Consider the following 25,643-nt stretch of genomic DNA (forward strand, 5'->3'; position numbering starts at 1 on the left):
AAAAATAACAGTTTAATTTCTTCCTTTTTCTTTCTTTCTTTTTTTTTTTGAGAAAGCAAACATTTCCACCTTTGGCAGACTGCCAAGGTGATGCTTTATTGTAGAATTTATGAAGCCACACTTTAGTAACTTGCACATTTTATTAAAATGAATCAGAAAGAAAAGCAAAGGATAACAATACAACCCCATATCTCAAAACTTTCTAGATTTTTTAGTGCAAGAAATGCTGTATCACTGAAGCACTTGAGAATCATCATGAAATCATAGCAAAAAATGTAATCAACTCAGAAGGGGTAATAAAAAAAGAGAAACAACCAGAGAGGCACACAGATTTTTTTTTTAAAGGATTTTTATACTATATTGAAAAAAAACACAAAATAAAAAAGGGATCAATCAACATACACCTTGGAAGTCCTTTCAAGGGTCTCTGCCTCACTGCCCCAGGCCGCTGACGCCCCTTCCGGCTCTGCTCAGCCTGCAGCTCATTTAAGGATCATCAGAGATGACTCATGCTCTGGTTCTTAAAATCAGACTCGTTCCGCCAAATCCAAGACCCTGAACTTATCCAAATTGTGGAAACAGGCTTCTACCACCGGCCCACTAAAATACCTCCCATTCAGATCAACAATAGCTTTAATTGCTGATTCAACCCTCTCAAATTCTAAAAATACTCCTACTGTTTCATCATCAGGGGCACTAGGAATTCAAAACATCACACATTTTCCAATTTCGCCATATTTTTCACACTCATCCGTGGTTTCCACTTCCAAGTCTTCATCTGCCTCTCCTGCACCAACCCTGTCCTTAGGAGGACCACTTTAGTAGGACAATTAAGTATTTCAGTTAATGGATTTGAATCTGACTTCTTGGATGCATCTTTCTCTGTGGCATCACCCATAATGATCTTGCCTCCTTGCTTGCTTGTCTTCTCCACTGACAGTGCTGTGCAGAGCCCGCACTCGTATTTCCCAAGACCGTGGCCTTCCCGGAAGCCATACTTCTGCATGATTTTAGGTGCCAGCCATGTTGTCAAGGAAGGAGTTGCCAGGTCCATTCGGACATCTGGGTCTGTCTTGTTCCTCGTATACTGGGGGAGGAATAGCAGCTTTGGAAGACTGGGAGCGAGGTCTTGAACCTCTTCCTAAGGGAAATCTCAGGGTAACTCTTGGTCTTTCTCTACAAGATAAGTGGGTGGCGCAATGGCAGCTCCACCCATACTTCTTTTCCGCTTCTCTCGCTTGTAACCTTCATCTTCATCAGAATCTGGATCGGGGATGCCTGGGTGGCTCAGTGGGTTAAGCGACGGCCTTCGGCTCAGGTCATGATCCTGGAGTCTTGGGATCAAGTCCGGCATCGGGCTCCCTGCTCAGCGGGGAGTCTGCTTCTCCCTCTGACCCTCCTCCCTCTCATGCTCTCTGTCTCTCATTCTCTCTCTCTCAAATAAATAAATAAAATCTTTAAAAAAAAAAAGAATCTGGATCTGGTTGCCTAGAAAAACCGATTGCTTCAGGTCTGTCCTTATGCCTCTTTTTTCTCTCCTATTTCTTTTTGTCTTTCCAGCTCCCGCTGTCTCTGTTGTTCCTCTCTATGGTGCTTCACTACTTTCTCATAATCCTTAGGAAACACGGGATCATATTCATCAGCTAAAGGAATCAAAACTTCTCCTACAGAAAATCCACTGGGAACAGGATCCTTCAGGCCAGCTGCAACATGTGGGTGGGTGGGGGTGTCTATGATCTGCTGGTCCCCTGATGAGCCGCTTCACTTTAGGTTGATTACTGGGGCAAATACTGTACTCTGTTTTGTTCTCTGGCTCTTCAGTTGATTCTCAAACGTTAAACCAACCTTGCCATTCCTAGTACAGTCACTTTATTATGATGTGCTAACTTTTTTTGTTAACATGTTGGGTTGTTTTGCTAATATGTAATATTTAAATCAATCTCTGTGAGGTAGATTGACCTATATTTTTACTTTTTTGGGTAATGTTCTTTCAGATTTTGGTATAAAGGTGAGTTGAGAAGCGTTAACTTTTTTTCCTAACTCCTGGAAGAGCTGGATAGGATTGGTGTTATATCTTTCTTAAATATTTGGAAGAATTCAGTAGTGAGACTTTAGGTTTTCTTTGTGGGACAGGTTTCAATTTGAGCTCAAGATCTTTAATAGTTCTGTTTCTATAATTACTTCTATATAAAGGTTATATTTCTTCTGTGCCCATTTTGGCAAGTTGTGTTTTTTAAGTAATTTGTCTGCCTCATCCAAGTTGTCAAATTTACTAGCATCAAATTATTCATAATATCTTCTTACTATCTTTTTAATATCTATAAGACATTAAGGAATCATTCAATAAACATATATGAAGTGAAAGAACAATGCAGAAAGAAGTGGAGCTGCCTGGGATAAAGGAGCACCTGCGCTGTCTCCAGGAAATCCCTTGGGTCCTGTGGAGCTAAATGTTCTCTAGGCTTCTCACTGCTCCAAAGTTTTATGACTGTGCTGTTCAACCAGCAGTTAGAAATACAGAATTGGAGTCAGGATAAAGATCGAATCTGGAGATATTTAAAAGGCCCTGCATCTTAAGGTGATAATTAAAGTGTTGGAATTGAACAAAATAGCAAAAAGAGAGAAAAGAGCAAAGAGAGAACTTGAATGAATGTCTGCATTGATGAATTTGGAATTCTGAAAAGAATGGTGACAGCAATGGGGACATGACCACGAGAGAGAAGTAGCCAGAAAGCCAGGAAAATGGACAGTTTTGGAAACCTAGAGGAGACTGTCAATAAAAATGGGGCATAAAACATTGTCAAATGCTATCAGAGAGGTCAAGAGACATGAGAAAGCATGGCTTGACTTGGAGAGGTACTTGGAGACCTTTAAGAGACTAAATTCAATAGTGGTGAGAGTGGAAACAGAATATAGGAAATAAAAAAAGTGAATTGGGTAAGCAACTGGAGACCAAATGTGAATTATATTGTCAAGAAAATAGGCCACAAAGGAAAAGAAGTAGAATAATATAAGCTTGGGATATTTTGTATGGTCAAGGGAAGGATTTTATGTATTTTTGAATAGAAATGGAACAATCAGTATAGGGATAAGGAAAGAAAAATCAATATACAGAAGATAGATAATAGAAATCTGAAGGAGTTTCAAGTAGAAGGGAAACCTGTAGAATGGGACAAAATATTTGCAAATCATATATCTGATAAGGAATTAATATCCAGAACATATAGAGATATTTGCTCATCCACGTTCATTACATCAATATTTACAACAGCAAAGAGGTGATGAATGTCCATTGACAGATGAATGTAGTATATATATATAAAGAAATAAAATGTAGCATATACATAAAATAGAATATTATTAAGCCTGGGGCACCTGGGTGGCTCGGGAGGCTAAGTGTGCAACTCTTGATTTCGGGTCAGGTTGTGATCCCAGGGTCCTGGGATGGAGCCCTGCATCGGACTCTGCACTCAGCAGGAATTCTACTACAAGATTTCTGTCCCTCTTCCTCTGCCCCTCCCCTCCTCAAACAAATAAATAAATCTTTAAAAAAAAAGAATATTATTAAGCCTTTATAAAGAGGGTAATCCTGTCACATGCTACAATAAAGATGAACCTTGAAATTATGCTAAATGAAATAAGCCAGTCACAAAAAGACCAATACTATATGACTCTACTCATATGAGATATCTAAAGTATTCAAATTCATAGAAACAGAAAGTAGAATGGTTCTTGCCAGGGGCTGGGGGAAAGGAGAAATAGGAAGTTGGTGTTCAATGGGTGTAAAGTTTCTGTTTTGCATAATGAAAAAGTTCTAGAGATCTGTTAAACAACAATGTAAAGATACTTAAAAATGGTTAAGGTGGTAAATTACAAATGTTTGTGATTGTCCAAATACCCTAAATGGTCTCATTGATTGGTTTTACAAGTAAATGTTATAATACAAATTTATAAAATAAATATTTTTAAAAGATAATTGACTATTTGGTTAAGTGTCTGACTCTTGATTTTCTCAGGTCATGATCTCAGGTGCCTGAGATTGAGCCCTGCAATGGGGTCCGCACTCAGTGCAGAGTCTGCTTAATAGTCTCTCTCTCCCTCTCCCCCTGCTCCTCTCCTGACTCGCACTCTCTCCCAAATTATTAAATAAAATCTTTTAAGATAAAGATAATTGGGGTGCCTGAGTGGCTCAGTTGGTTAAGCGACTGCCTTCGGCTCAGGTCATGATCCCGGAGTCCTGGGATCGAGTCCCACATCGGGCTCCCGGCTCAGAGGGGAGCCTGCTTCTCCCTCTGACCCTATCCCCTCTCATGCTGTTTCTCTCTCTCTCAAAAAAAAAAAATTAAAAAAAATAAATAAAATAAAATAAAGATAATTGACTATTTAAACAACAATGATAACAATTTTTACAGAGTTTACAACATCTAAAAGTAAAATATATGTCGACAATTATATAATGGCTGAGGGGAGAAATGGAAGTTTCTTAAACTATACATAAAGAGGTATATTATCTCTTGAAGGTAGCGCATGAAAAGTTAAAGACATATACTGTAATCACTAAAGTGACCACTAAAATAGCAAAACAAAGAAATATTGCTAACCTTCATGATAAAAGCACTCAACAGATTAGGAATAGAAGAGAACTTTTCAACCTGATAAATGACATCTATAAAAACCCAAAACTAACATCATACTTAGTGGTGAAAGACTGAATGCTTTCCATCTAAGATCAAGTCAAGACAAGGATGTCTGTTCTCACCACTTCTATTAAACATTGTACTGGAGGTTCTAGCCAGAAAATAAAATAAAAGGCATCCAGATTGGAAAAGAAGTGAAAGTATCACTATTTGCAGATGACATGCTCTTATATATAGAAAATCATAAGGAATTCACTGAAAAAACTATTAAGACTAATGAGTTCAGCAACACTCCAGAATATAAGATCAATAGACAAGAAACCAATTATATTTCTAAAAGGACCAATGAGCAAACTGAAAATTAAGTTAAAAAACAATTTTATGTACAAAACTATCAAAAAGAATAAAATACTTTGGAATAAACTTAACAAAAGTGCAAAACTTTTGCTCTGAGAACTACAAAACATTATTGAAAGAAATTAAAGAGGCACTAAATAAATGGAAAGACATCTTATGTTCATGGATCAAAACACTTATTGTTAAGATGATAACATTCTCCACATTGATCTACGGATTCAGTGCAATCTCTTTCAAAATTCCAGGTAACTTCTTTATAAAAATCAATAAGCTGATCTGAAAATTCATATGGAAATGCAAGGAACCCAGAAGAGCCAAAACAGTCTTAAAAAAGAAGAGAGTTGGAGGCCTCACACTTTCTGATTTCAAAACTGACTAGAAAACTGTTAATCAAGACATGTGGTACTGGCATAAGGATAGACATATAGATCAATGGAATAAAATTGAGAATCCAGAAATAAACCCTCACATTTATGGGCCATTGACTTTTGACAGGGGTGTCAACACAATTCAGTGGAGGAAAAAACAGTCTTTTCAACAAATGGTGCTGGGAAAACTGGATATCCACATGCAAAAAAATAAAGTTAGATTCATACATCACACTGTAATGGGATACAAAAATTAACTCAAAATGGTCAAAGACTTAAATGTAAGAGCTAAAACTATAAAATTTTTAGAAGAAAGCATATAAGGGGAAAAAATCTTCATGATATTGGATTTGGCAGTGGTTTCTTGGATGTGACACCAAAAGCAAAAGCATTAAATGGAAAAACAGATAATGAGACTACATCAAAATTAAAACTTATTGAAATCAAAGGACATTATCAATAAAATGAAAAGGCAGCCCATGGAATAGGAGAAATATTTACAAGTCATACATCTGATAAGACATTAAAACTCAAAATATATAAAGAACTCCTACAACTCAACAACAAATAATCCAACAAGCAATATACTTGAATAGACATCTCTTCAAAGAAGATATACAGATATCCTATAAGCATATGAAAAGATGTTCAACATCACAGCCATTGGAGAAATGCAAATCAAAACCACAAAGAGATACCACTTCATACTAACTAGGATAGTTGGCTATTATTATTATTATTTTTAAAAAAGGAAAGTAACAAGTGTTGGTAGGGACATAGAGAAACTGGAACCCTTGTACATTGCTGTTGGGAATGTAAAATGGTGTAAACACTTGAAAAAGTTTGATGGTTCCTTTAAAAGTTAAACATGGAATTGCCACATGATCCAAAAATTCCATTTTTAGGTATGTACTCAAAAGAATTGAAAGCAGGAACTCAAATAGGTAACTTGTATGTCAGTGCTCATTGTTGCATTATTGGAAACCGGCAAAGGTGGAAACAACTCAAACATCCATCAACAGATGAATAAGGAAATGTGGTATGTCCACACAATGGAATACTATTCAACTTTAAAAGAATGCAGTTCTTATATATGCTATGACATAGATGAACTTTAAAAACATTATGCTAAGTGAGGTGCCTGGGTGGCTCAGTCTGTTAGGCATCCGCTCTTGGTTTCAGCTCAGGTCATGATCTCATGGGTTGTGGGATGGAGCTCCATGTCTAGCTCCATGCTCAAGGGGGAGTCAGCTTGAAAGATTCTCTCCCTCTGCCCCTCCCCCCCACTCTCTCTCTCTTAAATAAATAATCTTTAAAAAAAATTATGCTAAGTGTAATAAGCCAGACACAAAAGGTAAAATACTGTATGATTCCACTTATATGAGGTACCTAAAGTAGCCAAATTCATAGAGACAGGAACTAGAATAGAGGTTATCAGGGGTTAGGAGAGGGGGAAATTGGGAATTATTATTTAATGGGTACAGAGTTTCTATTTGGGATAATGAAAAAGTTCTAGAAATGGAGAGTGGTAATGGCTGTATGAGTATACTTAATGCTATTGAACTGTATGCTTAAAAATGGTTAAATTTTATGTGTATTTTACCACAATAAAAATAAAGCAGTTAGACCCTCAAATTCCCCATTCTGAGCAGCTAGATGGCTGATAATGAAGGAGAACTAAATCCTTATCTTTCAAAGTAGGAAATCAACTTATGATACCTAAGATTGAAAACATAACACATCAAAATAAACATTTTGCTATATGGTCGTAAATACTCAATTATCAGGCCAGAGGTGTGAAAGAGGTTGCTTCGGCGGTGAAATGGAGGCAGATGGGGTTGCCTGTATTTGGTTACAAGTTTGTAGAACCATAACCCTCTGTAAAATAATGCATTTAACCTTTATAAAATTAACAACACGCCACAATTTGTTAATGACTGCAAAAACAAACAAGAGCAACCTCCTGCTCCAAATCTCTAGATTTCCCCACTTGCTATTCAAATCAAACTTTTCTGAATTTGATTTTCTCATCTGTAAAATTAGTTATTAGATATAGATTGAAATAGATCATGAATACAAAAGTGCTTGAAAACAAGAGTTGTTTAAAAACAGCTTGATCAGGGATGCCTGGTGGCTCAGTCGTTAAGCGCCTGCCTTCGGATCAGATCATGATCCCAGAGTTCTGGGATCGAGTCCCTTATCGGGCTCCCTGCTTCTCCCTCTGCCTGCTTCTCCCTCTGCCTGCTGCTCCCCCTGCTTACACACACTCTCTCTCTCTGACAAATAAATAAATACAAAACCTTGATCCAAAAGTTTGGGATCCTCAGCATTCACTTATTAGATCACGTTGTGTGTAGAAGGGAGTGGGACACGAGGAGCACAACGCTGTGTGGAACTAGCGACCTTACCTTGCACTCACCTGTCTAGTACCTGCTCCCACCTCTACCTGTACCAGGTGGTGATCTATTCTTGGGCCATGTGACCTCGGACAATTTCCGTAGCTTTTCTGAATCTCGGTTTCCCTACCTGGGAATAGCAAAACTACTCCTGCGCCGTTGGAGTGAGAAACGACCTTGAGATTGGGCTGTTTGGGCCGGGGGCGGGGGGTAATTTAAGGGGGAGAGGGGTGATCGCAGCTCCCTACCTTCAGCTCCATCCCGGGCGCGCGGGACCCCTGGGGCCTGGGAGCCGCAAGCTGCGAGCGCCAGGGTAAGCGAGGATCCGCAGTTACTATGGCAACCGGCGACGCCGGGCGTTCCCAGGCAGCCCGCGGCGGAGCTGAGAACTCCAGCGGGCCCCCGGCTGCGAAGAAGACCCCCGCGGCATGAGGCGGGAAGAAGCGGTGGTGGTGAGCGCGGTGGCGGTGCCGGAGGCGGGCGGAGACCAGGAGCAGCCTCGGCCGCCTGCCGGGCTGGGGTGCGGGGCGCGCGGGGAGCTCGGCGGCGGCGGCCCCCAGGAGTCTTGCAAACAGTGTGAGTTCCCCTCCGGCCGCGCACCGTGCGCGCAGGGACGTGGGGCGTGTCGAACGCGTGGAAGGGGAAGCGGGGGAACCGGAGTGAGACTCGCTGAAGGTGTTGGAGGGAAGGGACAGAGCTGCAGTTTTGGCAAAGGCAGAGGTGGTGATGACGCTGGGGCAGAAAGCACCCACCCGGTCCATTTCCCCAAAGCCGCCTTCACCAAAGGCTGCCTGAGCCCAGGTAGCCTCCAACCTGATAGGTAGTGGCATTGACCTGGAAGGTACTGGAAAAAAAAAAAAAAGTGTGTGTATGTGTGCGTGTAATTATAAAAATCTAATATATAAATTTGAATTTATATATAATAAAATATAAAATGTATAAACATTTATAATATGCATAAATATATAAATTATATACACACAGAGAGAGAAACATGTGGCTCATTTTTGCCAATTCCTTCATTTTACAGACCAGGAAACTGAGGTTTAGACTGGAGCAGATGAAGTGACTTGCTCACAGTGACTCAGTCAATGCGGGAGAAGTACTTAAAACGCTAAACCTCGCCTGTCTTGGACTCTCAGTTCATCAGTTATTACTACCTGATACTTTTAGAATCTCAGAATGACGGGCCACATTTTAACACAAGGGTTTCCTTCCTTGCCCTGCCAAACACACAAATATTCAAGTGAGTAAAGGCAGTTCTGGTCCAGAGTCACAACCAACATGGCTGAAGCTGGAGTCTGCTCCAGGCCTCTGCGCTCATCCATATTGTTCCATGAATTTATATTTCACAGTCCCTTGTACTCTACAGGTTTTCAGGAAGTGCTAAGGAATGATGATGGGGAAAATAATAGGCCAATGAGGAATGCCCGCAGTTTCTGGCCCTTCTGCATCGCCTCCTTGATTGCCTCTCTAGAGACCAGCCTCAGGTTGTGTAGCCCGGCAGACCCCAGGAGGGAAGGTGTAGCTGAAGCGGCTCAGCCCCCCTGCCTCAGGGGGCCACACAGCCTGCTCCCAGGACTCCTCATCAAGGAGCTGCAGAACCAGTGTCTCCTAGAGAAAGGGCCATTCCCCCATTCCTTTGATTATCAACAGCATGCAGAGGCCTTACTCAGGGCAACTAAATCCAGTATATTTAAGTATTTGGTATATTTAAGTAAGTTCTTACTCCAACTTCAAAATCTGTCTGGGAATTTTCCCATTAAAGATGCTAGAAATGAAAGGTTCTTTAGTCCTCTGGAGTTCTGTAGGAGTAAAAGGTGGAATTAATCATTCACTCATCCATTCAACGAATACTGAATCCTTACTGCATGCCAGGCACTGGGCAAGTTGCGGAAAAGTGAGTGATGAATTAAGGCATGTGTCCAAACTTTGAGGACCTCAGAAAGTCAGGGTCAGGGCATAGAGCACTCTTGCCTCAGCCTCCCAGAGAACCTCCTTTTAGGGCCTCAGCCTGAGTAGAGCCAGGCTATTCACACGCACACGAAGTACCCATTCGATTGTCAAATGTTTTCTGGGAAAGTCTTCTGTCTCTCTGTAGCTTCTACTCTCTAATCATAGATCTGATCTGAAATATACACAGATGAAATATGGGCCTTTCCCAGTAAAACATCCTTGAATTTTATGAAGGTGGCTATTTGAACAGCCACCAAATCCTTCATAGACTTCAGGCTCATCTTTAAAATACTTTGTAGCACTCTCCCCATCCTGGCTAACCTCTTCCAACATTCTCCAGTTTATTAAACCACTGAATCCAGTATTCTAGGTATGATCAGGTTAGGGTAACATGATGGGACTATAACCTCCCTTGATCTGAACGTTCTACTTCTATTAAATGGACCCAGAATCAATTAGCTGTTTTGGCAGGCACATTATATTATTAATAGATATAACAAATGCAGTCTATGACATCCTTAGTTTCTTTTTCCCCTGTTGTCCAATCGAAAACATTTGATCCAGGCTTTTTCTATCTTTTATTTATGCAGTTAATTTGTTTCATCCTAAATACAAGTCATTATATTTATCCCTATCGGTACCATTCTATGAATTTTAGCACTCCATTCCAAGTACAGAAGCAGCCCTTTGAGTCCTAAGTTTGCCATTCAGCAAGTTTGTGCCATTCTCACAATCGGTGAGTAGGCAGTTCCTCTCCATATCCAAATTAGCAAACTAGATGGTACTTCCAACAGTTCCAAGGAGAGTCTCTGGAATGCCATTCAGCATCTTCGGCGTGGGTGTTCTGCCTCCTACAAATACACTTTATCAAATGCCTTGCTGAAATGCAGATGCATTGTGGCTTTGACATCTTCCTAATCTAGTTAGTTTAGTAACTTGGGTTTGGGGGAGTCAGGTAGGCATGGCTTTTAATTTTTATGACTAGTTTTGTGATTTCTGAGAGTTACTTTTGCAACTATAAAATAGGAATAATTATACCTGCCCATAGAATGATTTTGAAAAAGAGAAATAATATATGTAGGATGCTAATAATATATGTATGGTAGCATTCAATAAATTATAGCAATTGTTATTAGCTCTTAACAAAAGAGAGCAGTTCAATCTGGAATAATATTGTTCTTAGTAGTCCTTAACACTTAGTGATCACTGTTCCTCATTATCTGTACTCAAAGCCACCTGTTGGCTAACCCACTCAAATGTTGGTGAAGATCAACATCAAGCTGCTATGTTAGAGTTTGTAGAATTTTTTTTTCCTTCTTTCCTTCTCTCCTTCCTACTTCTCTCCCCCCTTCCTCCCTCCCTCCCTCCCTCCCTCCCTCCCTTCCTTCCTTCCTTCCTTCCTTCCTTCTTTCCTTCTTGGAGCGGGGAATATTTGCCTATACTAAGCTCTTTGCTACTCTAATTTTTCACAGTTCCTCAAAACCTTTAGTGATTTCCTCTGTAAATTCTTACAACAGCAGGGCTGAAATTCGTCAAGAGACTTGAACTTAGAGGAGGTGATCTCTTCTGTTCTACTGAACTGTTACAGGATTTTCTTCCTTCTTAACCATGTTTCTTAAACCCTTTTCTGCCTTAGAATCATGATTTAGCCAAAAAAGTTTAAACCAAAGTTAAGCTTGAGTAAAGCTAACCCCCACCTCGTGTTCATATGTCTCCTAACTTTTGGGAAACAAAAATGAGACACAGAAAGTATCTAATTCTACCTTGTTTGTGTCTGAAGGTGTGTTTGAGTCTTCCTGACCAGGAGTGACCCAGGACCACAGCAGTGGTCTCTTACCCCCTTTGGGCTGGTCAGTACACAAGTCAAAGCTCTTCACTTGCATTCTTTATTGGTTAGTCTGGGAAAGATGAGGCACCTGCCATTGTGAGTTTAAAGTCACATCTTAAATAGCTAAAGTATTGGGTTGGTTAGGTTTTCCATGGTTCCTTGCATTGAGCTTTTGAGTATTAAGACTAGAACTAACCACTGGTTCCCTGACATTCACAAGGCGGCATTGGCATTCATGCACAAGAATAGTCTTTGAGCTCCATCTAATTTAACAATGCTGAGTTCTACTTGAACACACATTTGGTCTATTATTACACCCGATTCTGCTCTAAGACTCTGATGAACTAAACAGAAAACATCCCTGCCCAATGGTATTTATGGTCTGATAAGGAAGACATATATTCAACTAATAGTTGCATAAATAATGGCATATAAAGCAAATGAGGCCATATACAAATTGCAATAAATGAAATGAAGGAAAAGAGGAGAGTCCTATGCTAAAAAAGTATCCAGGAACATTTGAGGATTGTAGAGTCAGGGAAAGCTTCCCCAGAGAACCGACCTTAAGCCTAGGATTGAAATTTGAGTAGAAGTTACCCAGGCAAAAATACTAGGAGAGAGGCAGTTCAGGCACAAAATAGAATGTATATAGGCTTTGATGTGGGAATGGACAGAAGGGCCACGATGAAGCCCAGAAAGCAAGAGAGAGGGGCTGACAGGAGAAACAGGGGTGACAGTGTCAGGTAGCACAGAGCTCTGGGGGGTGAGCAGAAGAAATATTGCTAAGGTACTTAGAACAAATAAGCCAGGCCTCCACAATACCAGTGATGTCCTATAGGGCCAGGCTTAGAGACCAGGAAAAAGTCGTATGTCCATAAGTGATTCACTACTACAATTCACGTTTACCTCTCAAAATGATGACTAAATAAGGCTGAGGTTGTTCTGTGTTATGTAGCTGGATTGTAGGCTCCATGGGCACATCTGTCTTATTCATTGCTTGTCCTCTGTCCCTAGCCCAGCACCTGGCACAGAGTAGGTCCTTAATAAGGATTTATCGAATAAATGAGTTTTCTTGAAGCAAATGAAGGAAACTCTGTATATTTCTTCCTAACACCTAAAACCGGTATCTGAAACTTACCACAAAAGTTCAGGAATTATGTGAAAGTGTAAAGTCCCAAAAGAACCAAAAAGGAATCTTTCCAAAATAGGGTGAATCATCTGCTGTTTGTATGGAGGGATGTGTCTTTTTAAGAAATCGTTATTCATGTAGGTATAATGGCTAGAAAGTTTGGCATAATTTATGATAAATAACCAATTTTATTAATGTCTTTATAGGGAAGAAATTCTTATATTCTGAGCCACATAAGAGAATTAAGGAAGTACTAGAAGAAGAACTTTATATTAAAAGAGATGAGTGCCGCATTAAAAATCCACCTGCAGGTAATCTCCATGACAAATGAAGTATATTTCTGAAATGAATATGAAATTACCTATTTAATGGTAGAATGATTATTTTATTTATTACAAAACCATGACTATCAAAAGAAAAATGGATACTTGGGAAATTCTTGAGCTAATTTTATAATTATTTTGCCTGTGTCCAAATAAGCTTATATTTACAAAAAGTAGCTATAGGTATCAGTATCTACATTGCTATCCCACGTTTTTGGTGGAGTTATTTCTATTCAGTAAGAAGTAGAATTTTTTCCAAGAAAAGCACAGTAATATCTTCAATCTTTATCAATATAGGTGTGACCAGTAACAGTGGTTCCCAAAATTTGGATTTCATCAGAATTACCCGGGAACCTGTTAAAAGCAGATTGCTGGGAACCATCCCTAGAGTCACTGGCTCAGTAGTTCTTGGGAGGGGGGTCAGCAATTTGCATTTCTACCAAGTTCCCAGTTGGTGTTGAGGCTGATGGTCCAGGGACCCAAACTGAAGATCACTGACCCAGAAGAATCGAAGTCATTTAAATAGGTCAAATCATCCAAGGATTTTATTGTATTTACATGAAGTTTATGGGTTAAATGTCTGGGCATTGATAGTTCATTTGAGACAAGATATGGTCTAGAAGCCCAGAATCCCTCACAGATTTTTTTCCATGCCTAGCATGGAGCCCAACATGGGGCTTGAACTCACAACGCTGAGACCAAGACCCAAGCCGAAGTCAAGAGTCAGACGCTTAACCAACTGAGCCACCCAGGCACCGCCCCCTACAGATGTTATTTTGAAACTACTAGAGCCCCTCATTTTCATGATTCCTTCTCAATGATTACAGGTGCACATTTCACGCTTTTCAAATCATCAGTTTTTTATTGCAAACCTCTTAGGCACCAGCATTCCTGAAGAAAGAAAAGAACTGTAACACGTGACTTCTGTACTCAGAGAACTTGACATTTTCTGCAGAGGAGCACTGTTGAATACCCAGCAGCTAGGGCTCAAATTCTCTAAGGATTCCTGAGAGCAGATGCTGCAGGCCTAGAAGTGCATTTTTTTTTCCCCGACTCTGACGTATTTGCCCACTTTCCATTGCAAAACCAGCCATGCAAACGCATGTTAGGCCTTCTGTATTGCCCATTCTTACAAAAGGAGAGACCAGCAAAATGGCCAATTTTATTCAGACTGTGTCTGGAAGGAAAATATAGAGTTTATTTTGAACTCTGTGAACAGATGCAGAATGACCTACTGAATTGTGTCTCTGAACCCCAGCCTATACGTACTATTCCCCTATTGGTTAGAAAAAAATTTAAGTCTTATACTATTCTATTCTGGGCTTACTTTCATTTATACACTTAAAAATTTATAATTTAGGGGTGCCTCGGTGGCTCAGTCGTTAAGCGTCTGCCTTCGGCTCAGTTCATGATCCCAGGGTCCTGGGATCGAGCCCCGCATCGGGCTCCCTGATCTGCAGGGAAGCCTGCTTCTCCCTCTCCTACTCCCCCTGCTTGTGTTCCCTCTCTCGCTGTCTCTGTCTCTGTTAAATAAATAAATAAAATATTAATAAATAAATAAATAAATTATAAAAATTTATCATTTATATACCAATTAGATGATGTATTATTCTTATTGGATACGCTTGGTTGTTAGACAATCTAAGTGATTATAAAAATTGATTTTTCTAAGCAATCTTTTCAAATGTCCTTCCTATAAAATGGAAATGCTTGGCCTGCGTTTTCATAACATCCACCAGAGGTCACACAGAGGTGCTCTTTTAGCCTTGAAAATCCTTTAAAGCTGAGAGTAGATTCTGTAAGGTTAAGTTTTAAAGGGGCTTTACTTATGGAAAAAAAGCTACTAATTTTTTTTTCTTTTTCTGTTCTTAAAAAAAAATTTAAAAGGCTGAATGCCCCGTGTCCTTGGCCACAGCAGGGAGCTAGCACCTAGAGGGGGTGCCACGCCTCCTGTTTACTCTCAGGGGATTGGCAGCTCTGGGCCAGCCACTGAATTTTCTATTGCAGGATTTTTGGTGACATGGTCCTTTAAATATATGATGGGAGCTGGGGCTTCTCTTTCTGGAGAACACAGCTTGTCACAGACACGCAGAATTCTGCATAAAACTTTTAGGGACTTGTATGTCTCCGACGGCAGCTCTTCCTGGATGTTAAGTACCCTAGACCCATTGTCTCCACTTCTCCACTTATTGTTTACTCCTCCACCCATTGCAAATAGGCTTTGGTTTCCATGAGCCCAGGCAAACTGTTCTTTTCCAGATGGTGAATGACCTTCCTGTTGAAGGTCAAATCCAATGATTTTGAAAGTCTAATACAACCCAGAAACTCATCAAACTCAACTTCTCTGTCGCATCTGACATAATTGTTTACTCCTTCCCTTTGAAAACACTTTGTCAATTTAGCCTCCAGGTCAGCATGCTCAAATCTCCTGGTTTTGCTGGTACAACTCCCTGTCGTCTTTGCTGGCTCTCCCTTCTCCTCACCTCTAAACTTTGGGGAGCTCAGTCACAGGCTCTTCTCTCCATCTATATTCACTCCCTGAGTGATCACATCTAGCCCTGTGTGCTGATGACTCCAAAATTTATATCCCTAGCCTCTGCTTTCCCCCTCAAATCTCAAAAGCCTACTTAACTTCCCACCTGGATGTCTACTAGGCCTCTCACACTGTACATGTCCAGAACAGAACTCTTATTCTATACTGCTCTTCAACAGCTCTTCCCCATCTCAGGAAATGACATCACTATTCACTATGCCAAACACCTAAAAGTCAAATCTTCAAAATTCATGTCCAGTCCCTCAGCTAATCCTGTCAAATCTGTGTTGGAAATACATCCTAAATCTCCCCAACTGCAACCTTGTCCAAGCCCCCATTATCTCTTACAAGCTCAGCAGTAGCATCCTCTAGCACCTTCTACTGCTGTCCCCACAGTCCATTTTCTGCACAGAACCCAAAGGGGTCTCTTACAACATAAGTCATTGTATACCACCTCCATGTTCAAAGCCCTCCGATGGCTCTTTGTGATTCTTAGTCTAGATTTCAGTCCCCTTGTATGGTCTGCTCACCTTTCTGAACTCAGTTCCTATACTTTCCCACCCCACTTTAGCCATACGGGTTTCCTTAATGTTCTGGAACATGCCAAACCCATTTTCACCTCAGAACCTTTCTACTTCCCCTGTCTTTCTCCCTCTTCCTTCAAGTTTCAGCTCAAATGTCATCTTCTCAGAAGTAACCTCTCTACCAGATTAAAGTAGAAACTACCTAGTCTCCCAATTACTCTAATCTTTTATACCACTTTCTTCTTTCTGCCTTTTTTTAATCACTACTTCGAAATTATATATTTGCCTGTATACTTCGTTATTGACTATCTGTCTCACAAGAACATAAGCTACATGAGGACAGGGGCTTTATTTTGCTTACTATGAATCCTCATGAAAGCCATGTGATATAGATATTAAATTCCCATTTTATGGATGAGTAAACTGAGATTTTGAGAGGTTTCTACTGTCCAAGGTTATGTGTTAAGTAAGTGGCAAAACCAGATTCCAAACTCAGGTCTGATCCCAAATCCCATTGGCATTCTGTGCACTATAGTGTTTCCAGTGACATATTATGACCAAGTCCTGTGGGTCCTGTTCTGCCCTTGGCTGGCTTGAGATTTCTGCACTACTTGACATAATTGATGGTTCTCCTTAAACTTTGTTTTTTCCTCAAATTCCTTGACACTAAATATCCTTGTTCTCTTCTTTGGATATTCCTTCTCATCCTCCATTGAGAACTTCTTTTCACTCACCTTCATCCCCAAATATTGATGCCTACCAGGGTGTTACCCACAGTCTCCTAATCTTGCTCCGTTGGCTCTCCCTGGATCATCTCAGCCATTCGCACTGTTTCTACCACTACCTCACTGTGATGTGTCTGTGTCTCAAGTCTCTGTGTCCAGGCTCAATTTCTCTTACTGGATGTCCTATAAGTACTCAAGATCAACATGTCCAAAATGAAACTCATACCTCTCCTCGACTTACTCCTTCCTATATATCACCCATCCAAATGCATGACATGGCATAATGGCCAAGTTCAAAACCACAGAGCCATCCTTCATACCCACTCCAGATTACCATGTCTTGCATTTAATTAGGCTCTCAGGGGTATCTTAGTTTGGCTCAGGATCCCAAACGGTTGACCCCTATGCCAGGCTCATCTTACAAACAAATAGACAAATTTATTTGTTCTGAATTATATTTTTTAAATATATGAATCAGTCGTCAACATTTAATAAATTAGGACTTTTTACATACGAATCTAGATTTCTAGATTATCTTGCGTGAAGAGGGAGGGGAGGAGGAGAAAGAACGATGTGATAGCCAAGTTGACATTCACACATGGCACAGGGACTGGAGTCGGCTTACGCTGCCCTAGCTGGTCTGCCCACGCTGTTACCCATCCACATGAAGGTCCCCAGCCAGGTGGGGCATATCCCAAACTATTCATGTTCACACTTCCACTGCAGACTTCCTCCTCTCATGGTGGAAAGAGGAAAGAATGTGTTTCTCTGGTATCCATGTCTCCAACAAAAGTGGAAAAAGATAAAAGAAGTAGGAGAGCCAATTATTTCTTAGCCCTGGCCTGCTTTACTTACTTATATTACCTGCCTGGCTTTTCTATATATATATTGATTTTGTGACTATAGATAAACAATATATACTATTTTTTCGATATACCCAAGTCTATCTAAATTCTAGGGACCCCAAGGTATAGGCATGTGTCCAAGCGTAAATTTACAGCAATGTATGCATTAACTGGATTTGTTTGAATTTTTAAACTCTCAAGTCCACATTCTCTCACAACAATCTGATGATGAAAATGAGATTTCAGTAAGTGTCCAGACTGGGTTTTTCCTCAACCATTGATAAAGCACCAAAACACTGGGCCCCGTAGCAAAGTATGGGTGAACTTACCGAAGAGCTTATATCATCTATTAGGAGGGGGGATTTGTCTGAAGTTAAGCAACAGAAATTAAGCATGTTTTCTTTCTGACTGAGCTAATGAGGACAATCGTGGAAGTGCCCAGAAGCAGTGGACTTCAGTTCTTTCTGTGCTTTTCCCGTTTTCCTTTGGCTGAATGAAAGTGGTGTAAGATCAAAGTTGTCTTTTTCTTGGGTTGAATGAAATAAGTCAAAAGTCTGAGATTCATTAATTAGCTTTTATGGACGTTTAACAGAGCAAACATAACATTTCTTCTGGGATATTTTTGTTTGGGGGGCAAATGGGGACTCAGGCAAAAGATCTGTTGGTCTTCTGGGACCTTCAGCTAAATGAGCTATCCTACCTGTTCTTGTGGTTGTGTTGTGATAACAGTTAATAAGAGCTGTGAAGATATTGACATGGCCAAGGTGTTCTGAGCTGTTGTTACCCGATACTTGGGTCTAGGGAATGGCATCCGTGGCCACAGGAAAAATGGGCTGCCAGGCCACTAAGCCCTCTCCTCTAGGATTTGGATTCCTCTTGGCTCCTGATAGAGAGATAGATGGGCTCAGTGAGAAGGACTGGAGGCTGGGGTGAGGGGTAGGGGTAGGTGGAGGGTGTCTCTCTCTATATATACACAATAATGGTGGTAATAATAATAGGTATTATTAATAATTAATACTACTATTATTAATTTTTTACAGTTCTTACAAATTATCTCTTTCAGTCCTTGCAATGACCCTGCACTCTTATAATTCCCATTTTGCAGATCTGGATGCTGAGGCTCAGGGAGTATGGTGACTTACCCTTTGTCACACAGCGCAATAGGCTTGTCAGGAGCTGACCTCCTTGCTCTTAGCTGTTGGCCTATCCAGTCTCTTTTGAAACATAAGCTTATGTTTTCTGGGAGGAAAGAAGATTTGAAATTGTATTGGGAGCAAATAGTATTCTCTTTAGTAAAAGAAAGGTTGTCACAATCTTTTCCAGGTTCTGCCTCAGTTTAGCTTCAAACTGGAGGTAGAACAGCCTTCAGAGGCTTTACACATTCCTATCAAGATAAGGACAGGGTCTGGGAGCTGCTCAAAAAGGTTCTCAACATCCCGACAAACAAATGCCATTTTCTGACCAAATCTTCCGTCAGATGAGAATGGGATTTGGGGCCACTTATGGAACTTTCTGGATAAGGAAGAATTTAGCTAACGTCATCATTCACATATTCTTAGTGATTCCCTAAAGATTTTCCCCTCCTTACAACTTTTTAAAAAGAGGTAAGCTTGTGAGACATGCATTATCAGACTGTTGCTTTCCTTTTACCATTTATCTTAAAATTATTTCTATATTTCTAAGAACTTTTATAGAGGACTCTGTGGAAATTATGTTTTAATTTAATGTTTTCAAATTGCAAGGGCTTTTATATTTTTCTGGCTGAAACCTGCAGAGGTTCTAGTAATCATAAAAATTTTGATTAATAAAATTTACTAGTTTTCTCTTACACAACATCGCCTTTTTCAATGAATTTCAAGTGTCCTGCCAAATCCATGACTTTGTGTCTATATGTCCCTGAATGCATAAAAACTTAATTTTGAATCTGGTTTATTTATTACATTTAGTACCAATTTAGAAAATGTAAAACATCACTCAACAAGCGTGGATATGTTTGTTATTCATTAATTCATTCAACAAAAATATTTGGTGTACCTACAATATAAAGGGAATTTACTAGACACCAAAGGCATGTCAAGATAATTACAGAACGTAGAAGTCACCAAAGATAAACTTAAATGACTTAAATTTTTCTTCCTGTGCTCAAATCTCTGACCATGTTTTCACAAAGGAAACAGATGATAAAGCTCTAAACTGGCCTTTCAAGCTCTAATGTTCATTACTCAGAATCAGAGACAGCTGAAGGCAACAAAAGTATTTTTGAAGGGTGAGCTTACCTTCCCTGAAAGACCAGGCCAGGTCCCTCTGGCTAAAATTTCTAGCATAAGGGGCATCTGGGTGGCTCAGCCGTTAAGCGTCTGCCTTCGGCTCAGGTCATGATCCCAGGGTCCTGGGATTGAGCCCTGCATCCGGCTCCTCGCTCAGCGGGAAGCCTGCTTCTCCCTCTCCCACTCCCCCTGCTTGTGTTCCCTCTCTCGCGCTCTCTCTCTCTCTCTGTCAAATAAATAAAATCTTGGGAAAAAAAGTCTAGCATAAAATCATGGTTTAGTAACTTTACATTTCAGAATAAAAACACACCTAGAAAGGTCCCTGAGTAGAAGGGGTTGGGGGCAGAGAAGGGAAGAGAGAAGACTCTCCAGAAGATTCCGAGCTTCCAGAAGGGATTTAATCCCTTTCTCTGAGCTTTATTCTTGTCCTGCCGCCCTTTGCAGGCTGTGTGCCAACACTGTGGCCGCCCTGGCTCTCCTCCCCTCTGTCTTCCTTCCTCCTGGAATGCGCATGCCCAGAGCAGAGGGAGTTGGATTTCTCTCTAAAGAAGGTGCTTCAAAGGACAATTGTGCTTCTTTCCAGACCTCTTTTTCTCCAGTTGAACATATCACCTCTGTAACTTCTTTTTTTTATTTTTTTTTAAAGATTTTTATTTATTTATTTGAGAGAGAGAGAGAATGAGAGAGAGCACATGAGAAGGGGGAGGGTCAGAGGGAGAAGCAGACTCACTGCCGAGCAGGGAGCCCGATGCGGGACTCGATCCCGGGACTCCAGGATCATGACCTGAGCCGAAGGCAGTCGCTTAACCAACTGAGCCACCCAGGCACCCTCACCTCTGTAACTTCTTCACCCAAACATATCAAATCAAAGTAGCACTGTTTTTTTCCAGCAATCTCTATTCCTGAGAACAGTAAATACTTATACATAACTATATTTTGCTTTTATTTTTCTCATGCATTTCTGAGCATCTGCATTTACATTTAAGGTATTTTCCCTATTAAGTTGTAAACTTCCAGACCTGGATTTCAGGTTGCATCTGAAAGAGCACAACTTGATTAGATTAGTATAATTTTTCTATCTAATTTAATGTGGTTTTTCTACATAGTTCTGCCTCCTGATGTCAAAATGTTTTCCATTTGCCAGAACTTCTCTCAATGTGGAACAAATCTAAATCCATTTCCTTGGTTTCTTACTTGGTGTTGTACACAGGAGGCATTTAATAAATATCGGTGGACTCCTAAATCTGAGTCTATTATCCAGGGGCTGGAGAGCAGCTCTTTACTGTCTCTAAGGGACAGGATAGAAGAAGAGGAAACTGGCTGGAAGGGTGGGGAAAGATTTGGGTTAGATATAAGGAACAGCTTAAACTTTGTAAGGTCTTGACAGAAGGAGATTGTGGAGTCTTCCTTGAAGGTCTTTGAAGGAGGGGGAAGAAAGGAACTTTGCCAGATACCTTCAGCTAACTCCATTCAGGAGTGGGGAGGAAGAGGCAAATATCGACATTCCACTTGGTGAGTCAGCTCATTGATTCTGCTTCCAGAAACAGAATCTGAGTCCATGCTTGGACAGGAAAATCATTGTCCCTATAAAAATAATAGTTACCATTTATTGAATGCAAAGCACTTTAAATCCATTTCATCCAGATCCTATAATAATTCTTCAAGCTAGATATTATCCCCATTTCAAAGCTGAGGAAACAGAGACATGGTGGGTTCAATAACTTGCTCAAAGCCATACAACTGGCAGGTGGTGAAGCGAAGACAAATCCAGATCCCTTCTGACCCTAAACACCATGCCCCTAACCACTACAAGGTACAGAATCCTTTGGGGAGGAATCAGATGTTAGTGTGGATACCAGTAGGCGGCCTCAGATCTGTGGAGAATATTTGGGCATAATTTGCAGCTTCAGAAATGGTAAAAACAATGTATTTAACCTGAATAACCTTATTTGACTTGGGTCACAGTTTTCTACATGACAGATTTTCCCCAAAAGCTTGTTGACTGACTCTCAAGAGCTAAATAAGTGCTTTTAGGATATGGAGAATAATCCAGTGCAAATAAAATCACTAAAACAATACTTACTGGATGGTATCAGGACTTAAGAGTACGATTTGCTTTGTATCAATGCATAGACATCGCATCCCGAGTATTTGTCTCTGGTGTTTTCCAGTGAGCTTGTTGTTTTCATTCAAGGGGCAATTAAATAGCATCTAGTTCAGTCTTTTAGGTGATAGCTGAATGTATATGATGAATTAATATGGTAACTTTTGGTTATATTTTCTTTGGAAATATTTGTATTTCGAGGAATTAGAATCAGGGCTGGCCGCATGAAGTGTCTATATTAACTAATTTATTTCTGATCCTTTTGTGTTTTGTTATATATGTTTCTATACTGACTTTTCATCTATGTCTTCAGGGGCCAGCTAAATGATCTAATAGCACTGTAGAGGCTTAACTGCCTATGGAATAATTGAATGAATGAACTGAAATAAAAGATTAAACAAATGCTAAAGATCTTGGGTGGTTTGATTAATCAAACAAAATCAACTTCCACCCAAATGACTGAAAAAATAATCACCCAGTAAATACTTCTAAAAGATGTTGCGCTGAAAAGGAACTCAGCTAATAATTGTCATCTTGCTTCTGAAAATATTGACAGTGGCCCTGGAAGGGATTTGGAGCATTAAAAGGAATCTCCCCGTGGGAGGCTTGAAGCCGGGACTGCTGAGCGGAAACAGTTTGCTGCCACAAGCCAAGTACTATTCGAGGCATGGAGGGCTGAGAAGTAAGATCCTGATACTCTTGACTTCTACTGAAAGCCCCGAGTGCGCTGATTAGCTCACAGCCCAGTGGTGTATGCTTTATTTCAAGTTCTCAGTGCAATCTCCTTTTTTTTTTTTAAGATTTTATTTATTTGAGAAAGAGAGAGAGCACAGAGGGAGAGGGCGAAGCAGACTCCCCACTGAGTGGAGAGCTGGACATGGGGCTCGATCCCAGGACCCTGGGATCATGACCTGAGCCGAAGGCAGAGGCTTAACCAAGTGAGCCACCCAGGCGCCCCAAGATGCAATCTTCTTTTGATTTGCTTCTCCCGAGTTACTTTTAGCTTAGCTACATTACCTCATTATAGAACTCAAACAGTTAATAGTTCAGCTGAACAAATTCCCCCCGGATACAACAGAAGTTCATACTCTTGAGTTACCCTCCGGACTCTATACTTTTTATGCAGGAAGCCTTTCTGGCACACAGCCAGCCTGGGTGGGGAGGAATCTTGCACTGTCCCTTTTTTTCAGATCTTTGCTTACTGGTGGAAATGAGGAAACGGAGACGAGGGAATTAAGGAAGAGTCAGGCAACTACTTTGCCGGGCTCCCCGAGTTTCTCCCTAGTTGAGGTAAAAGGCCACCCAGCTGGGTCCGGTGCACTGTTCCTCACAGACATAAAGGTTGGAACAAAATATTACTCATTCCTCACTGTCATAACCAGTGTCTGCCGGGAAACTGGTGGCAGGATGTGGAGAACGCAGGGGTCTTGGCATAGAAGCATAAGCAGTGTCCAGATACTCTAGGGACCTGAAATGGGGTATACAAATCCTAAAAGTAGCTCTACAATTGGGAGGTTACCCTAGAATGAGAAGAGAGAAGTGGGTAAATGCCAAGCTTGGATAATTTCACCCAAGAAATGACTCGTAATAGCAAATGCTATATGACACTTCTTATTCTAGATTCTTCATGTATAATGATCTCTTTAATCTTTACAAGAATCATGTGAAACAGGTACAATTCGTGTTATAGGTTAGGAAACTGAGGCACAGCAAGGTTGAATAATCTACTGAGAGCCACTCAGCTAGTGAAAGGACGTTCTGAGATCGGAACCCAGACAGCCGGTCTCCAGCGGCTTTTAACCACTAGATATTATTGCCTCTATGAGCCAAACTGTGCCCAAGAGCTGGGGAGTCTGTTGAACCTGGAATGGGGTGAGAGCTCAGAAAAAGTGGCACAAAGGAGAAGGGCCTCCTGGGAGGCAACCTCTAAGATCTGAATTCAGTAGGGAGAATATGTAGTCCCTAAGAGACTGAGTCTCATAGTCAAAGAAAGAAAAAAACCAAAACAAAACTTGTTACTAAAGGGGATTCATGTAGCAAAAAGGAACTAATATGGAGATTTGGGTTCTATAATAAAGTAGTAGTAGCCACCATTTACCATGTGCGGGGCACAACAGTGTTTTATGTAGCTATGTAATTCACATGATCGCATAAGATGAGAGTTTTAATCTCCATTTTCCCAGTGAGGAAACTGAGGCACAGAGACATTACATTACTCAAGATCCTGTGTCTAGGAGGCGGTGAGGCCAGAACTACAAACCTGTGTCCCTCTGACTTCTGAGACAATGCTCTTAACTTCCAGTAACTTCTAGTCCCTGGACAACAAGGGCGGAACCAGTGGGGGTGGTAGTTAAACCCGCACAAATGCCAGGGCTGAGGGAATGTGGGGTTGGAACCATCCTGGGAGACAACTACACTCAAAATCCACAAAGATAGCAGTGTCCTGAAGTGAGGGTTGATTCAACTCAAGTCTGGGCCTCTTGCCCATCGGGGGCTGTTTATTTCAACTTTCCACCCAATTTGTCAGGTTCTAATTATAGTGGATAAATTCATCATTCCAAGAAAACTCCCAAACCTATTTATTTTAAAAATGAATGTTTTCTAAATGCCGTATTGTAAGACTGGTTTGAAGAACAAATTACCTTCATGTGAAGATATAAAACTCCAATAGATGACCCAATTCATCAGGCGGGGACGTATGATTTTAAAAAATGCGTGTCTGACTTTGACCATAATTGCATTATTTTCATCCATACAACTTAGGAGAGACTTGTTCATTGCTACCACTCATTTTTACTCATCCACACTACCTTCCTAGCAGCCTCCAGGCCTCTATCTACAGCCCATGTCAAGCACTTACAGTGATCATGTTATAAACTTTTTTTTTTTGAGAGAGAGAGAGAGAGAACATATGTGTGCGAGCAGGGGTGGGAGGGTAAGGAGAGGGAGAGAGAGAATCTTAAGCAGGTTCTACACCCAGCCCAGGGCCAACACAGGGCTCGATCTCACGACCCTGAGATCATAACCTGAGCTGAAATCAAGAGTAGGATGCTTAACCAACTGAGCCACCCAGGTGCCCCAATAGTGATCATATTATAATATATAACTGCTATAGTTATATATCTCAGCTTCATTTCTGTAAGTTATCAGCTGCATTTTGCCATATCAACTCCTACCATCTGCTATACAAATCACAATGTGATCAATCTACATGAATCAGACTGATAATGAAGAATTAGACTTCTCATTATCAAAAGAGGTAGATGCGAGGCACAGAAATATCATAGATGAACAATGTCCACAGATAATTTTAAAAAACTGATCAGCAGTAATTCATACACTATCAGAAACTCCAGGAAAGCATGAACTATGTCTCTTTCCACTAACACCATGCACTTAGCATGGTGCCTGGCACAGTAGGTACTTGATCCCTTTTTGTCACGAGAATGACCAATGAATGACAAACCAAGAAGTGTATGTTGGATGCTTACTGTATGTTCAGAATCATCTTGCTGCTAACCCACATAAATCTCTCCCTCCACAAAAGTATATGGTTTTCCCTATTTGAGTCTGCCAAATTAAACAGAATGTAAACAGTAGAGGGAACAGTGATGGAACCTATTGATTTTAGTGTGTCAGTCATGAAAAGTT

General features: G+C 40.6%; 1 protein-coding gene and 1 pseudogene across 1 annotated transcript; one reads left to right on the forward strand and one right to left on the reverse strand.

The window, feature by feature from the left end:
• Positions 1-487: 487 nt before the first annotated feature.
• Positions 488-1,467, reverse strand: LOC102732606 (splicing factor 45 pseudogene; annotated as a pseudogene).
• A 6,719-nt stretch (positions 1,468-8,186) lies between these two features.
• Positions 8,187-22,727, forward strand: C11H11orf97 (chromosome 11 C11orf97 homolog). The gene is made up of 3 exons (XM_031036816.2): positions 8,187-8,334; positions 12,878-12,982; positions 22,549-22,727. The coding sequence occupies exons 1-3, from the start codon at positions 8,187-8,189 to the stop codon at positions 22,725-22,727; spliced, it is 432 nt and encodes a 143-aa protein (XP_030892676.2).
• Positions 22,728-25,643: the final 2,916 nt, after the last annotated feature.

The sequence above is a fragment of the Leptonychotes weddellii genome, chromosome 11 (genome assembly GCF_054177405.1).
Source record: "Leptonychotes weddellii isolate Sample4059 chromosome 11, ASM5417740v2, whole genome shotgun sequence".
Lineage (NCBI taxonomy): Eukaryota > Metazoa > Chordata > Mammalia > Carnivora > Phocidae > Leptonychotes > Leptonychotes weddellii.